At 39.3% G+C, this 17303-nt stretch overlaps 1 protein-coding gene across 1 annotated transcript in view; it reads right to left on the bottom strand.

Moving 5' to 3' along the window:
• Positions 1 to 17303, bottom strand: part of Kcnn2 (potassium calcium-activated channel subfamily N member 2) — a 137905-nt gene that overhangs the window by 14973 nt on the left and 105629 nt on the right. The window contains exon 5 of the mRNA XM_055622702.1: positions 2104 to 2214. Coding sequence (XP_055478677.1) covers positions 2104 to 2214 — 111 coding nt within the window. The remainder of the gene's footprint in view (positions 1 to 2103; positions 2215 to 17303) is intronic.

Genomic DNA, 17303 nt, shown 5'->3' with positions numbered 1-17303 from the left:
ACCAGAATGAGGAAAGTGTCATAAACTATACATTTATACCTTATTCTATTGACATTTTGACATGCATGCCTTTTACATAACAACATTCTGACTATGAAAACTTAATTGGTCAGTAAGCTGGCTTTGAGTGACTCACAAAAATATTGCAAAGTAGTTCCGCTTTTAAATAGCAGTAAGATAGCATTATTAAAGCAAATGAGTATCGTGTTGAATGTGGGTATTGGAATCTGAACATCCTTTTAGTGAAGATGCATCTGGCAGGCACTATGACTCCCTCAGCAACCTCACCTCCACTGTAGTGCTAATTTCGTTCCTGAGAAAAATATAATGCTTATAATAAAATAGCATGGGTTGCAAAAGACCTTACAGAAATACCCCTTTGATAAGGTAGAACTTGTGACTCTTGACACCAGCTCTGCTAAGACAGAACCTTCCTGGATTGCGTATAAACTAATACAAACACAGAAATGTATTTTCATTTCATTTCATTTTCAGTTCTGAAAAGAAAAATAATCCTGAGCACTCATCTAGGCCTTCGTTTACCTCTTTTCTCTAAACTTCACATTAGAAATGTTCATGAGTTTTGAGGATGGAAATGAGAGTTGAAAACAAAACAGGAGGAACCTGGAAAGAAATAAAGAGCATTTGGGACACAGGGGGAGGAAGATGGCTCAGTGCATAAAGGTGCTTGCTGTGTAAGTCTTGCAAACTGAGCTCCAACTCAGGAGCCTATATAAAGTTGAAAGATGAGAACTCCACAATGTTGTTCTCTGACCTCCACATACACACCATGGCACATGTAGTGTTCTCCACAATAATACATAAAAATTGTAATTAAAAAATGTTTGGAAGAGGCAAAGTCAGGCTAAAAATAATGTTTGCAATTGGGGAGGGGCTTTGATCCCCTATTAGACTCCTGCAATACTATTAGCTCTAGGGTATGAAACTACTGAAATTCATGTTCCCTTTTTATAAAAAAATAAAAACTATAATAACATGACTTTGTAATAAAATAAATGCTGTACTAGAACTACTTATCAAGGCTGCCTATTTGTGTTTTGAAACACAGTCCTACTATGCTGGCCAGGCTGGCCCCATTGATCTTCTTTTCCCTTTGGGACAATATGGGACTGCAAGTATGCTTAGTTAAAAAGATCACTTTTGTACTTAGAAGTTAAATTAGGAATAAGGAAAATACTGAAAGTTGGAACTTTATCTGAAAATTCTATCGATTCTTTGTGGGCAGAGTCACTGAATGACAATGCATTTAATTATCTCAATGACAGCCTGATGGAATTCTACTTTGGGAAGCGAAGACTGCTACAAGATGTTACAAGATAATTTTTAGGTATTTTTGACTTTGGTATTTTGATGTTTCAAGTAACTATCCCAAAAGCTAAAAGTATACTCTAATAAAAATAATTTTCTTCTTTTCCAGCTTTCCACCTTGATGTCAGGACTGTGAGCAGGTTGTCTAAGTTCTGAGTGTCATGCTTTCCTTGTTATGGAACTGCCATAACAAGGCTTTCTGAAGAGGAAGTACGTTCACACATGGGTCACACCTGGATGTGGCCAAGGTAGGTATTCTATTGACACTGATTATTGCTTTGTTTACTTCTAATAACTGGAAGGTGATCTTCCACCTGGATGCTATGACATTTTTGATATATCTTTGATGACCTCTAAGCCATAGGAAGCACATTTTATGTTTGTAACCCCTGTGTTTAGAATGCAGACATTTTCAAAGAAGCTCAGCACAACTTCTTTGAAATCACCTTACCATAAAATTCCTATTTTCAACAGTGTATTCTTTAGGTTCTACCCCATCTAATATCGGTTACTGTGCTGAAATGTTGAGTATACCTACTGTCTTGATTTATAAGATCTACTTTTATGTAAATACCAGGGTTCTGTAATTATTCTCAATTGATCTGAGGGTAGCACATTGACAAAATGTGCGAGATGGAACCAATTCCAAGGATGCCTCTGTCTTTGACCTATGGCATCTCTGCTTCAGATGTCTTAGTGAAAAACCCTTTTTTCTGACATGGGTATAAGACAGTGAGTGACATCCTCTTATGGGATGTTGTGGGATCTACTTACTCTTTTGGTCAGCTGAGTATCCATCATGAAATTGTGCACATGCTTTTCTGCTTTGGTAAGTTCTAGCTTTCTTGCCACTACGGCTACCACCAGGGCCGTGCAGCCTGCACCCTAAAAGCAAGGAAAAATGAAAACTCCAAGAATTAATTAATACTTTTGATCACAGTTATATTAGAGGTTGTTTTGTCTCAAATGCATTAATTTTCTCAAGCAAAAAGTGATACTTTTTGCTGTCTTCCATAAGTATCACAGAAAAATATATCGTTAACAATTGTAAGCAATGTTTCTTTAAGGTATAAAAATCCTAGTTTACCTATTTTTAAAACTAAAGCATAATAATGAATAAAACAAGATTTCACCACAAGGAATAAATAGCTAAAAACCAACTTCCTGAATTTTCAGACATATTTTTTTTTAAAAACAGGAAATCTGTTATACACCTATAATTATATAAGCATATTAAACAAATTAACATAAGTACATGGACTAGAAATAAAGATTTAAAAAAAATAACAGTTCAAAATCTTCTCTTGAGGCAAGACCAGCAAGCTTTCAGACAAGTGCGGGGCTACAGAATGGGAAGTAGATGTTCGTGTATGCAGGCTCTGATGCGACTGTGACATGGCCTTGGACGGATATAGTGATGGGAGCCTGGAAAAAACAGAATATGATGTGCAGAAAGCCAGGAGATGCCCTCATTCAGAGAAGCAATGATATTGCCTTTCAAACCATTTAGCTTAACCAGATGATGGAGTGTGGGAGACACTGTGTGGCACCCCAAGAATTTAGGCCTGTGTTTCTATAGTTAAGGTTTACTGAAACTGATTTGGGAAGTGGGGTTGTCATCATGGAGACAGATCAGGACAGTATGCAAGGTTCCTACTGGTAGGAAGGGAGACCATAAATCCTAAGAGAATCTCAATCTTGAAAGGCAACCGAGCAATAAAACGGTTAAGCCAAAGTCAATGCACAAGCAACAGAGGAGAAAAGGGCTGGATATTAAGGAATCCATTGCAAGAGGTGCATACACAGGAGGATAATACAAGACTGGTGGGGCTCTTTCTGTACTGTTAAATCTACTAGTTTCGAGTATAATTCCATGTCACTGAAGAGAAGAGTGCTGCTAGGATAAAGACAGAGGAAGACAGTCTCAAATTTTCACAAGGTGATATGATTCTGCTGATTACCAACAGGTCTTAAAAATCCCATGTTAAAATGACAAGCAGGTGTCTTCAAAATGTACTAGTTATTATCTTAAGTAGGTAATAGTGAGGAATAAATGCTTTGTGATTTACTGCCCCACCCATCTGTCTCCTATGACGTTCACTCTTGAGAGCCATTGATTGAATAAATATACACACCCCACATAGCGTTTTAGGAAAGCCTACAATTTTATGTTGGGCCACATTCATAGCTACATTCACAGCTGTCTTTGGACATGGGGAGTGCTGGGCCACGGGTTTGTTAAAACTTATTTGAAAAAAATGTTTGAAGATATAACACAATATTTAAAAGGTAAGTTACATAATGGTCTCACTTTTATTTTTAAATGGACCACACTGGGAAAGAAAATATCTAAAAAAGGTGGGGGAGTGAAGTCCATTTGTTAGAAGAGGTTATCTCCGAGTATTTAAAGTTTTAATGACTTATTTTGTTCCTTGCATTTTTTAGAATCACCAGTTGGTGCTGGGTCCAAACTTTCTATGCAGATAGACTCCCCAGGTTCTTCTCTAGCCTAGATTTCCATACTTGCCACAATACACAGGTTCCATCTATGCAGCATCCCAAAACTCTCCATCAAATCAGATCTCTGACGTGGTCCTCCAGGAGTCTCTCTGGAGACTCTCTGGAGTCTCATGGCCCTGTGAGTCTCCCTAACCCTCCCCATCCATGCATTCTCCCCAGGCTACCAGATCAAGCCATGGTGCCACATCCAGTGTCCTGGCCTACTCTGGTTTCCCCTGCCTGCACCACAAGCATTTTCCAGACTTCTGCCAGGACTATCTCTCCCTATATCCCAACCCACAGTCCCCTCCTATGCAACATCCAACCTTTCCGTCTATCCAGATCCGTCTCTATACCCACAGTCTAAGCTTGGATGAGGCCGCACATGTACATTAACCCAGTCTCTTCTATCTACCTATCTTGGTTCAACACTAGGCATTTCCAGCCTCTAGGCCAAGCCCATCCACACATCTTCTCTTCTAACCCAACTAATGTCCGTATCAGCCTTAAAACTAAAAACATAACTCCACATTCCCAGATCCCTTTACAAAAGTACAAACAATATGAAAAATCAACTTCTCTCCCAAACTTACCAGTCCTACAGAAATATTTGCCCTGAAAATCACCTAAATAAATCCAAGGACACAGAATTAAAAGAAAATCATAACTTTATAGAAGAATCCAAGAAGTTTAAGGATGTTACAAAAAAACAAATCAAAAAAATTAAGAAAGGTAAGGAGAATAAACTTGGTGCCTGGCAAATGCCCAAGAAAATAAAAATATCAGGGTAATGGAAATGATGAAGACAATCCAAGACTTGTGAATAGAATTCAATAAGGAGATCAAAACATTGAAGGGGACCCAACATGAAATGATGATGGAATTGAAAACCCAATAACCCAACTAGAAGACTCAAAGGAAAAACTTTACAATTACAATGAACATAGCTAAAGATAGAGTATCAGGACTAATATCCTGGATTAACAGTAGAAACAGGGAAGTAAAATGAGACTGTGCTGGTCAGTTTTACATGAACTTGACACAAGCTAAATTTACCTGAAAGGTGGTACCCTCAAGAAAATGCTTCCATAAAGATCGGGTTGTAGTCAAGCCTATAAGGCATTTTCTCAATTAGTGATTGATGGAGGAGGGTCCATCCCACTGTGGGTGGTGCCACCCCTGGGCTGCTGTTCCTGGATTCTATAACAAAGCAGTCTGAGTAAGCCATGGGGAGCAAGCCAGTAAGCAGCACTCATCCACGGCTTCTGCATCAACTCTTACCTCCAGGTTCCTGCCCTGACTTCCTTCAGTGATGAACTGTGATATGGAAGTATAAGCCTAATAAACCCCCTTTCTTCCCAGATTGTTTTGGTCATGGTGTTTCTTCACAGCAACAAAAATCTTAACTAAGATGGGCCACTGCTTTGATAGGTGGGTGGAGGATCAATAGAAAGGGGAATAAAAAGGGTGTAAGTGATCTCATTGGGAAACTGGAAAACAGTAGGAGGTCCTAAGAGGCAGTTAAATTAGGGAGGGAGGATGAAGGAGGGCAAAACAACACTAAAAAAAGTCATAAGGGGCCATATTATTTTAACTACTTAACAACACCAACAACTTATAATACACACATATAGAGGCTAAATGGAAATTTCTCATCTGGGATGATAATGGTGCCATCTATTGAAAACCATGCTTGAGACCATGCATGAGAAGCCATTTATTGAGTTGTTGGTCAGAAGTTGTCCAAGAGACTCATAAAACATTATCAGCTATTGCTATTGCCTTGGTTAGCACCCAGGGATGGAAGTTCAGTCCTTGTTGGTGAAGACATCAGATGCCCATGAGCTGGAAGTGACTTGAATATCTCTTTCCCGAAAACCAGTTTTCATTGTATCAGAAGGTGCCATGTCAGCTTCCAAAGGAAGGAAGCAACCAATTGTCTTTCTCAGTCATACTCTGGCATGACACATATAAACCACAGCAATGAACCAGCAAGGCACAATAACCTTAAGGGTGTGGTAGTAGCACACATACCTTAGTAGTAACCAACAGCTCTTTAATTGGACAAAAGAAAATACTCAAGAGGAAAACCATGTTTTGAACTAGAAACCTAACCAACTACACAGGACTAGTGAAGTAGGGTTCTTAAATGGTAGTTATATGTTCTTTTATAATTAAAGCAGCACATCCCTAACAGCAATCTAAACAACTATTCTTAGGACCATAGATAAGTATAGTCCTCACCACTTATCAAGGAAACTTCTCTTTGCAACAGATGGAGACCACTACAAAACCCACAAGCAATAAAAATGTAGACTTGTGGAGCCCTAGTGGATATATGCACCAAATCATTTCTCTACCTGAGACGCAGGGAGCATTGTGCAACTGGAGGCAGAAAGATAGTGAGAGACAGAAGATCAGGAAATTTGATGTGAAACTGTGTCTCCTAATAATGTCAGAAGCTACATCCCTCACTGAGGTGACTGTCTAAATTTAAGTTGAACAAGGACAACAACAATAGACATGTCAAAGTAGATGAGGAAAAGGCCACAAGGCCTCAGTCTTACAGACAGAATAATTATAGGCAACCAAAAAATGCTGAGAATGGAAGAAATCATCTTCCCCAAGGAAGAGGATACTGATTTGTTATCCAACAACAAACGGTCAGCCCTGAAAACACATATAAAAGTAATATTATACAGACTAAACAGGTTATATTAGGAATATACGTGTGTGTGTGTGTGCCTGTATGAGTGCATGTAACAATAATAAAAAAAGGCCATGAATTAAAGAGAAAAGAGCAAGGAAGGGTATTTGGGAGTGTTTGGAGGGAGGAAATGAAACAGGGAAATTATATATAATCTAAAATTATATATATATAATTTTATATATATATATATATAAATTATATAATCTAAAAAATGAAAGAAAAAGAAAAAATGCCAGCTTTTATTATAAGCAGTATGAACTCTGTACAGTCAAACATTTAAAAAGCAAAATAAATTAGTACTTTAAGAAAATATCTTGTATAACCACTTTGGAAATCAATCTGGTGCTTTCTCAGAAAATTAGGAATAGTGTTATCTCAAGATCCAGCTATCCCCCTCCTACGCATATATCCAAAATATGCTCAAGTATACAACAAGGACATTTGCTTAACCATGTTCATAGCAGCTTTATCTGTAATAGGCAGAATCTGGAAACAACTCAGATGTCCCTGAAGTGAGGAATCAATACAGAAATTGTGGTACATTTACACAATGGAATACTACTCAGAAATTAAAAACAAGGAAATCATGAAATTTGCAGGCAAATGGTGGGAACTAGGAAAGATCATCCTGACTGAGGTATCCCAGAATCAAAAATACACACGTGGTATATACTCACTAATAAATGGATATTAGATATATAATATAGGATAACCATACTAAAATCTTTACACCTACAGAGGCTAAGCAAAGAGGAGGACCCTGGGTAAGATGATCAATCCTTATTCAGAAAGGCAAACATAATGGACATCAGAAGAGGGAGAAAACAGGGAACATAACAGGAGCTACTACAGAGGGCCTCTGAAAGGCTATCCAGCAGTGTATTGAAGCAGATGCTAAGACTCATATCCAACCTTGGGCAGAGTGCAGGGAATATTATGAAATAAGGAGGAGATAAAATACCTGGAGGGGACAGGAGATCCACAAGGAGAGCAACAGAACCAAAAAATCTCAGCACAGGGGTCTTTTCTGAAGCCGATACTCCAACCAAGGACCATGCATAAAGATAACCTAAACCCCTGCATAGATGTAGCCCGTGGCAGCTCAGTTTCCAAGAGGGGTCCCTAATAAGGGGAACAGGGGCTGTCTCTGACATGAACTCAGAGGTTGGCTCTTTGATCATCCCCCCCCCCCCAAGTGGGGAGCAGCCTTACCAGGCCACAGAGGAAGACAATGCAGCCAGTTCTGATGAGACCTGATAAGCTAGGGTCAGATGGAAGGGGAGGAGGACCTCCCTTATCAGTGGACTTGGGGAGGAGCAAGGGAAAAGATGAGGGAAGGAGGGTGGGATTGGAAGGGGATGAAGGAGGGGGCTACAGTTGGGAAACAAAGTGAGTAAATTGTAATTAATAAAAAAAAATTAAAAAGATAAGAAATATCTAATTTTACAATTACATATGTTAGTAAATTTACTTTACAGATACTTTGTTGTAAGTTTACAGAATATTTTCATTTTTATTTGAACTAATAAATATAAGTTAGTACTGAGTTGTAGGTCCAAAGACTAAGCAGGACTGGCGGTGGGGCCCCATGGGAAAGAGCTACTGCAATAATAATAAAGTGCCAAGAAAGAGAATGGAAAAAATTGACAATACAAATATGCTTGCTCACCTTGCTATAGCCAATAATTGCAATCACAGAGATAATGGCCCCAATGAGCAGATACTCTTCACATCAATTTACAGAGTGTTGGATGATCTTATTTTACCTGGTTTTATAAAGAAAGTGGTATCTCCAGAAAGGAAGGTCTATAATCAGAGAAAGAACTAGACATATTCTAATTAATCCTTTGCTTTTAGATCCATTGAAAGCAGAGTTAAGCTAGGATTCAGTTGTAGATCTAGATTAACACTGATTTCATTTCCTACCCTTAACCCCTCCCTATGATGTTGATATCTATATTTATTATCACATTTTTCTCATGTATGATAATTCCCATACTCCTGATATATTTCCAAACAAATGTGAGCTCACCTGATTTTCCCAGGTGAATTCTTAAAGTACAAAGGCTTAACTATCGAGCTGTTTCCTTTAAATAACTGGTTTAACTTCAAAAAACAAAAGTGTGTGTATGCCATTTATTTGTTTGGAACTGCCCTCAGTTCCTCAGCAAGGGCAGTACACATTCAACCACTGAGCCTTTACTGCAGCCATATAACTGGTGTTAACTTTTAAATGAATAATTCACAGCCTTGGTCACGAGCCAGAGTCACTTAAAGTTTGCAAGAACTCCACTGTTAAGACATGGCACCTGCAACCTACTTAGCTCTGCCCTGAATGATCCCCTGACTGTCTGCCCTTTAGAAGAAGGAAGATATGGAGAAAATACAGCAAACGGCACTTAACCTTAAAAAGAGTGACACTCCTCTAGTTACTTGTGAAGCTATCAGAAATATGCATGTCTGAGGTGTGATGGATGCCATGATATACTGTGATCTGTGAAGAAGACGACAAATGGCTTTGGTGCTAGGTCCTGATGAAAGACAGAACAGATTTTTGGAAGAAACATCTGCACCTAAAGGGTGTTGGCTTTTGAACTTCAGCTACAAAGTCTAGGCAACTCAGTCCAATAATATCTCTTGCACCTACCACTGCCCATGCTACCACTTGGTGGATCAACAGGGGTACCTGTTGCGGCTTTGCTCCCTGTTGTACAGGCCCCTTCAACAGACAGAGCATGTGAAAACCGAGGGTCTCCTAACTGCTACAGACAGCCATGAGAGGGAAGTTGGCAAAAGACAATGAATATTTTTCTCCCTGGGCAGGTGGCCACTGCTGAGATCCTTCTGGAAAGAAATCAAAATCCTAATAGCAGTGGAAAATCACTGGTATCAAGAGCCTTAGGAAGCAGTTTTTCCTTCTGCTTATTCTGGACTCTACTCCTTTCTATTGCTGGCCCATTTCTTGATGAGTACTCTCGCGCTCACCAAATGACCTGTGCTTTAAAATAAGCTCCCTGGGAGCGTTAGAGAAGCAAGCAGACCCAACAATTTAGTAATCTCTCAACTGCTGCTTATACTTTTCACTCCACTAGCCTAACTGTGTGCCTGTAAGATGCACCCAGACAGGCATTTAGAAACCCTTACTGTTGAAGTCGGGTATGATATCCAGACCAGTAAGCCCAGCACTTAGAAAAGTGAAGTAGGAAGAGCAGGTGTTTAAGGTCATACTACATAGATAGTTGTAGGTTGACCTGTGTGTACGAGAGAGACCCAGTCTTAAAAAAAAAGACAAAAAAAGACTAAAAAATTAAAATAAATTAAAATGAAAACAAAAATGGAGGTTTTAATTTAAACACAAAGCCTTTACATAAGTACAAAGCCATTTTCTCCTTATGTATCACTATTGTTTTAATTAGGGAAACTATAAGCTGAGACCTATCGAGGTCTATGGTGTATGCTTATGTGTATAGAATTATGTTTCAAAATAGCATCCTGTGTCAGGTAACCCAAACCCCAAAAGACATGTATGGTATATACTCACTTATAAGTGGATATTCGCCATAAAATACAGGATAACCATGCTAAAATCCACAGACCCAAAGAAGCTATGTTACATGGAGGGCCCATGGGAGGATGCTGGAATCTCCCTCAGAAGGGGAAATAAAATAGGCATTGGAGGTAGATGTAGGGAGGGCACTGGGTAGGAGAGAGGAAGGGGAGGAGAGGAAGGGGAGGGGAGCAAGGGTGGGAACCAGGTGTAGGGAGAGTAGAGGGAGGAAGAGGGCTGGGTGAGAGAATGGAAATTGGAGGTAGGGGACATCTCTGGGACTTGCCAGAGACCTACGATAGAAGAGGCCCCAAGAAGCGTACTGGGGAGTCAACTTAGGTGAGACTCCTAGCAGCGGGAAGCAGTCACCTCCTGTAGCCAGGAAGGACTTCCAGTGGGGGGATAAGGACCCTAACCCACCCACAAAACTTTTGAGCCAAAATTTGCCCTGCCTATAAGATGTATAGGGACAAAGATGGAGCAAAGATTGAGGGACTGACCAGCCAAAGACTGGCCCTACTTGAGAACCATCCCATGGGAGAGAACCAATCCCTGACACTATTAATGTCATTCTGCTATGCTTGTAGCTCCTCTGAGAGGCTTCACCCAGAATCCGATGAAAAGAGATTCAGAGGCCCACAGCCAAACATTAGACAGAGTTACGGGAGTTCTGTGGAGGAGTTGCAGGGAGGCCATTAAGAGTGCCAGAGGGGTCATGAACTTCACAGGAAGAAAACGTGGACCCATAGGGGTTCACAGAGACCGAACCACAAACCAAAGAGCATACATGGACTGGTTCTAGGCCCCCTGCACATATGTAGCAGGTGTGCAGCTTGGTCTTCATGTGGATCCCCCAACAACTGGAGTGGGAGTCCACTCTGACTGATGACTTCCTTTGGATCTCATCCCCCTAACTGGGTGTGTCTTGTCTTGTTAGTGGTAGAGGATACACCTATTCCCGCAGCAACTGTACCAGGGAAGGTTGGTACTCATGGAGAACCTCCCTGTTCTCTAAGGAGAAGGAGGGAGAGAATGGGGGGAAAGAGGTGTATGAGGTGTGACTGAAAGGAGAGGAAGGGGGCTGCAATCAGGATATAAAGTGAATAAATAAATTAAAACAATAGTATTAATGAAAATGTTGAAAACAAGAATTATGTTTCAAAAATAACTTTGTTTAATTTTTAGAGTCATGCTAAATAGAACTGTTCATGTCACAAAGCTCTCAGAGTTCAAGAAAAATTTCTGGCAGCAGGTGAGTGGTTGCAGTAACTGAGGTTATGGTGCATTGATACTGTCTACTCAGTGTATATCTCAGGGCCATTCTGTTTCATAAGAATGGAAGTGTGGTTTTACATTTTCTCCAGTGCTTGTTACCAACACAAACCATGTAGAAACAGTTGGAACTAACATATGTTCCTCTCTGGAATTAAGATCCCTGTATGCCTTTAATACGATGAGTCATGGTCTTCTTTCTCACCAAAGTTAGGAAATAAATCCTGGCTTCTTTTCTCTCATTTTCATTTCTGTTTTTAATGAGAACTCAACAGAAATCACTATCCTGTCTTCTGCTCACCTAAAACTAACCTGAGGACAGTGTGTTTCTGACCCCACATATAAAAATAAGAGTGTAAGTTTTCCTCACATACATACTTTTTCATCTACTAAAGTAAATGATAAATAAGAAAGAAAATTGGAGACATTAAGGGGTGGGTGGGGTCCGCTTGTGTCGGAAGAAACAAGTCATGAGAAGCAGTACTCATGATCTAGACTGTGAGCCAATCAAACTGAAATGAGGCACAGCCTAAGTTTCAACCCATTTCCAACACCTGGAGGGTGTACATTCCTGACAGATGAAAGTGATGGCTTCCCCTCTCTTTGTCCTCCATTAGACCACAGCAGTAGTAACTATTCTGACATCTAGGATGAAAGAGAAGTTGAAGATGTCTACCTCCCCAAACTGCTCATTGATTAATAATCAAAAAATTCAACAGCATGGCATTTTCATTCCAGGTAACCTAGTGATGGTGGATCATGCAAGTGCCTCCAAGAGCTGTCTTGAAACACTATTTCAGGGTGGGGTTTTCATAACTTAAAAACACAACCACAAAAATAAAGCTCTTTTGATAGAACACTGCAAAAAATGTCAATTATTACTTATAAAAGGCATCTTCCAAAGATCTAATAATGGAATTCATGATTTTTATTTTTAATCCCAGAATCCCTACCACTATGGTGAACGGCCCGATGAAGCCACTAATGGTCAAAATGTTTCACTTTTAAATTATCCTCGTGTGGTTTATATAATAGTTTATTAGGGAACAAGTTATAGTTTAATAGTCAATTTAGAGTATTCAATGATAATCAAGATTTACTAAAATTATAATTCTTAAATGTCATCTTTTAACCTAAAAATGAGCAGAACCACATAAAGGTTAACTTTTATTTTATCTTATGTGCATGAGTGTTTGTCTGCATGTACTATGTGCATTCCTGGTGCATGCAGAGGTCAGAAGAGGGTATAAGATCCCCTGGAACTGGAGTTACAGATGGTTGTAAGCCACCATGAACATGCTGGGAATTTAATCCAACTTCTTTTGCAAGAACAAGAGGCATCTTTCTAGTCCTTAATTTCCATTTTTCTATATCAGCTTGTTCTTCAAAAAGAAGGTAAACAAATATTTGACAATATTACCATTATGTTTCTGAGGTTGACTGATTCAATAGGTAAGAAACATAAATACATTTTACTGCCCTTGCCTGACACAAATAATTATGCTTTCATAGTAAATATGTAAAACAATCATAGTAACTATGTAAAACAATCAATTTTGGCAAATAAGATTCTCTAAATCACTCAAGTTTGATATTGCAATCCATTAGAGCATCACAAGATTTCCTTAATTCATGAAAATAATTTCATCTATCAAAAATGTCCTTCCTCTGATTTTCTTCAAATCAAGTTGGCATTACTGGAGGTCAAATGCCCATTTCAGACATCCTCATCCTAAGGAAGGGTGTGTGCAGGTATGGTGTTTTAGTATTGGGAATGAAGCCCACGGCACTAGGAGACCCATCTCTGTGATTTGCTAGGTCAGCTCATTCTTGTACTCTTATGTGGGAAATAAGGAAGTATTGCATAAAACTGGTCATCAGCACTGAGTCATTCTGCATTTAAAGCTCCTCATTGGAAAGAGTGCCAGTGTGAGTTCAGGAACTTATAGAGTGAAGGGCAGCTCTGGAAACTAAAGTGCAGCAGGCTTAGGCTTAGAACATTTTACATCCTGGCAGGTCACAATTAGGTACACATGCCTGTCTGTTGCTAAAAAAAAAAAAAAGCAGCTGTCATGCAATTTATAAAAGTTTCCTGGGATTATCTGTGAGATAACCCTAGGAAGAACAAGAGTTCTGGTTAGGCAGTTGATCAGGAACTTAGTTTTCCCATTGGGAAAAAAAAAACAAAACAGAATTCTTTTTTCCTATCTGTATAAAATATAGTTCTGCATGAATTTAAACATACACTACGGTCAATGGGTCTTATGTGATGGGATTTAATGTGATCTGTAGCTAATTCATTACTCTGGTCCAGAACACCACTGAACTGAGTATCAGCAAGGTTGATACTCATGCAATTACTATCTAGTGATACAGAGGCTTTGTCTTGGTCTGACATTTCTTTCTGCTTCCTGAATAAAGTTTAAAAATATTAATTAGCATGATCTTTTCAAACTGTTATGAACTTGGAAATCTTTATACAGAATTGCCAATGAGAAAGAAGAAACACAAGTCACCTGGAGACCTTGCTTTGATTGTTTTATCAAGTCTAAGGCTCTATAGCTCTTCATTAAAGAACCCTTAGATTGACACCTTTGAATGGACAGTTATTACTCTATATTTAAAGACAATTATGCCTGGAAATTCATTTATCCATAGTCTAAAAGGCTAAATGCCAGGAAGAGTTACCATCATGTTACAGAAGAAGGAAAACTAAAGCTATACATGAATGACCTTTCTAGTAAAAGTGAAAAGGTACCCTTATCAACATGGTTCCTCTTGAAACAATCATATATTCAGGAGTAAAGGAAAATGCATAGCTTTCAGGGTGTTACAGTCACCTGCGTAGATAGAAAATGGGAGAAAGGATAAGTGACAAGTAAAATGATTACTTCTATTGTAAACTGGAAATGGTTAGAAACTAGCTAGTGCTGACAAAAACCAGAGACAAACTGATGATCCATTTGCCTACTGCCCTCAATGAAAAGGAAACTAGTTAGAGTTCAGTCCACTGTTTATGAAAACATCCCAAATAGAAAATCTTCAGGTACTCAGTGTCTCTTCAAATGGAGGAAGAGTAGAGAAAATATTCTTCTATAACCTTAATGCTTTAGTCTTAAAGGAAAAAGAGTGTGACTTTTGTTAAGCTATTCCCTGATTTTACATTTTAAACATAATATCCTGAGGTTAAGATAAGGATTGGGGTGGCTCACAAAATATCCAGGCCCAAGGGGGTCTGCACTGACTGATACTCCAACTAAGGACCATGCATGAAGAGAACCTAGACCTCCTGTTCAAAGGAAGCCCAGTTTCCAAGTGGGTTTCCTAGTAAGGGATACAGGGACTGTCTCTGACATGAACTCAGTGGCTGGCTCTTTGATCACCTCCCCCGGGGGTGTGTGCAAGTTTGCCAGGCCACAGAGGAAGATGATGCTACCAGCCTTGATGACCAATTTTTGATTCCCAGATTTCCTTTAAAGCCTACATGGTAGCATGGTAGGGAGGACAGGGGTTCTGCTAGTTAACCAGTCTACACAAACCAGTGAGCTGACTCTTAGAGACTCTGTTTCAAAAAATAAGGTGGAGATTCATCTATGAAGGTACCTTGTGTAGACTTCTGACCCTTCTAGAGATGCAAACATATACAAAAATATGCAGAACAAGGGAAGAGAAAGATCTTAGTTCCTTGAACTCTAATTCATAGGTAAATCTTGGCATAAGGTACATTCTACTTGATGTTTTTGATCATGTGCATCAGAGAGAGAAAAGAAAGAGAGTAAAAGAATGAGAGAGAGACAGAAGAGAGAGAGAGAATGGGAATTGTTGATAATGCTTTTTGGTTTTCTACTAGAAATGTTTTAGAGAAGAACCTCACCTCGTGGCTTAATAATATATTTCTGCCTAGAGTAGTGCAGATATAAGCTTAGTCTAATGTCCTTGTCTCTAAAAATATATGACCTGTGGCACAAATTCAGCTTTTAAAAACTTCTAAATTATACCCTAATTTTGATTTTTTGACTAATGTAAGCACCAAGAATGGTGGCATGCTCTAACCCATCAGGGTCAATTTGTTTTAAGAAGAAAATAAGCAGGGCTTGGCGAAGTCTGTGTAGGTGTTAGCGTGTAGACCAATTTTACTTCAGAATGAAAACCTACCACATGAAGGTCTAAATTCCGTCAAAACATCATACACACAAGGATAGGAAAACTGAGTGATAAAAAAGAACAAAAGGCACAGTACTCCAGAGGTAATATTCAGGATGATGCTCTGTGCTCTCTTCAGAGTACTGTAAATTGTGTTTCTTATTAACAAGTTATTAAAGGCTAGAGCTGAGAAGGAAAGACAGGCAGACAGGAGAAACTGAAGGGAAATATGTCAATATATACTTTACATAATTATATACTACAGGCATTCAATGAATAGGCACATAAACACTGAAATGAGAAGTCATTTCTGGCTAAGTCCCCACTGTTATCATACTTCCCCTAATGAAAAGCAGGCAAAGGCCAACAAAATTTGTCAAACACACTTTATCCTCAAGAAACTAACCTTTTGTAAAGTCATCTTCTTTTAGGAATCTACAATTTCATTCAGATATTCTTCACACTATATGTAGTTTGCCTCAACACACTGCTATTAAGTCCCTTAAGGAGTTTCTACAGGGTATGATCCACTCTTTAGACTGCCCAGTAGAACGACACTGGAAATTTTCCTGGCCTCAAGAGAGGGCCACTGCCATGTTCCAAAGCACTGCTACAAAGGCTACTCAACGATTTTTGGATTTCCATGTATGCAAACAGTCTTTAATCAGGTCAGTTAAACAATCTGTACTAATATGCGGGAGAGAATAGAGCCCCTGAGTTTAAGACTGGACTGTTGTTACACTGTGAGCTTGCAGGGGAAGAATAACCTTCCTTTGTATAGATTTAAAGATGCTTAGAACTTCTTTTCCCAAACAAAGATCAATCGTGAAACCTAATCAAGGAAGCCATTGAAGGAGGCAAACAAGAGATTCTGTGTTGCCAGACAAGACTGAAGAGGCATTAGTCTGGAGACATTAGAGACAGAGCAATGCCAAAAGAAGACAGATGTATCCCAAGGTGCCTGTGCTCAAAAAAGGTTAAAGTTAAATTTGTGTCTGCAGCAGAGGCAAATAATTCCCTCAATCACCCCACATTTAATAACAAAATGGGTACCTCTTGCCACAAAAGAAACACCAAGCAAGTTGTTTTTGGGAAGCACGGAGGAAAGACTGTAGTTATCAGTTCTGTTTTTATAAATAGCATCGTTCATCTCCCTTGTGGGCTTGTTATGGGGCCTTCCAAAAATACGCCTCTATGTATTTTATTTCCGAAAGTTTTATGCTATGCAATAAAAAGCTATTATTTGAGGTAAAATGGGAGATATTCTAAAAATCAAACATTTAAGGAGCTATACCAAGTATAAGGAAAACATTTCAAGTTCACTAAGTTCACAAAACTGTGTTTTGATTTTAAAAGAAAATAATGTTAAGTTATGTCCCCAAATTATAACTCTCATAATTTGGGTTTAATGGTTATCCTCATACTACTCTTGTCTTTAAAACTGGTCAGGCTAACTTTCTTATCTCTGTTCAGTTATACCAAGGGCAGAAGAATGCTTCTATTCTCCTGATGCTCAGACTCTCAGTCCTGTCAGGTAATTAAGGTCTGTGGAGCAATCTTCCCAGCAGACGCTGCAGGTGACTCCATCCTGAGTGGTTTGTACTCAAAGGACCTAAAAATTCCCCCTAGCATTCTCTCCTGATACCCAGTGCATGGACAGTGTAGCAACATTGCATCCCCCCTGCCGCCCCCCCGCGCCCCCCCCCCGCTTTAGGAGGAGAACACATCAGAGTCTTTGTGCCCCTTGACCTCTCTGCTACCTTACTGGGTTCAAATGGCCACTGCACAATCTGCCACAAGGGA

This window comes from Psammomys obesus, unplaced genomic scaffold (assembly GCF_907164565.1).
Source record: "Psammomys obesus unplaced genomic scaffold, mPsaObe1.curated_primary_1811, whole genome shotgun sequence".
NCBI classification, from domain to species: domain Eukaryota; kingdom Metazoa; phylum Chordata; class Mammalia; order Rodentia; family Muridae; genus Psammomys; species Psammomys obesus.
This window is presented reverse-complemented; position numbering and strand designations above follow the sequence as displayed.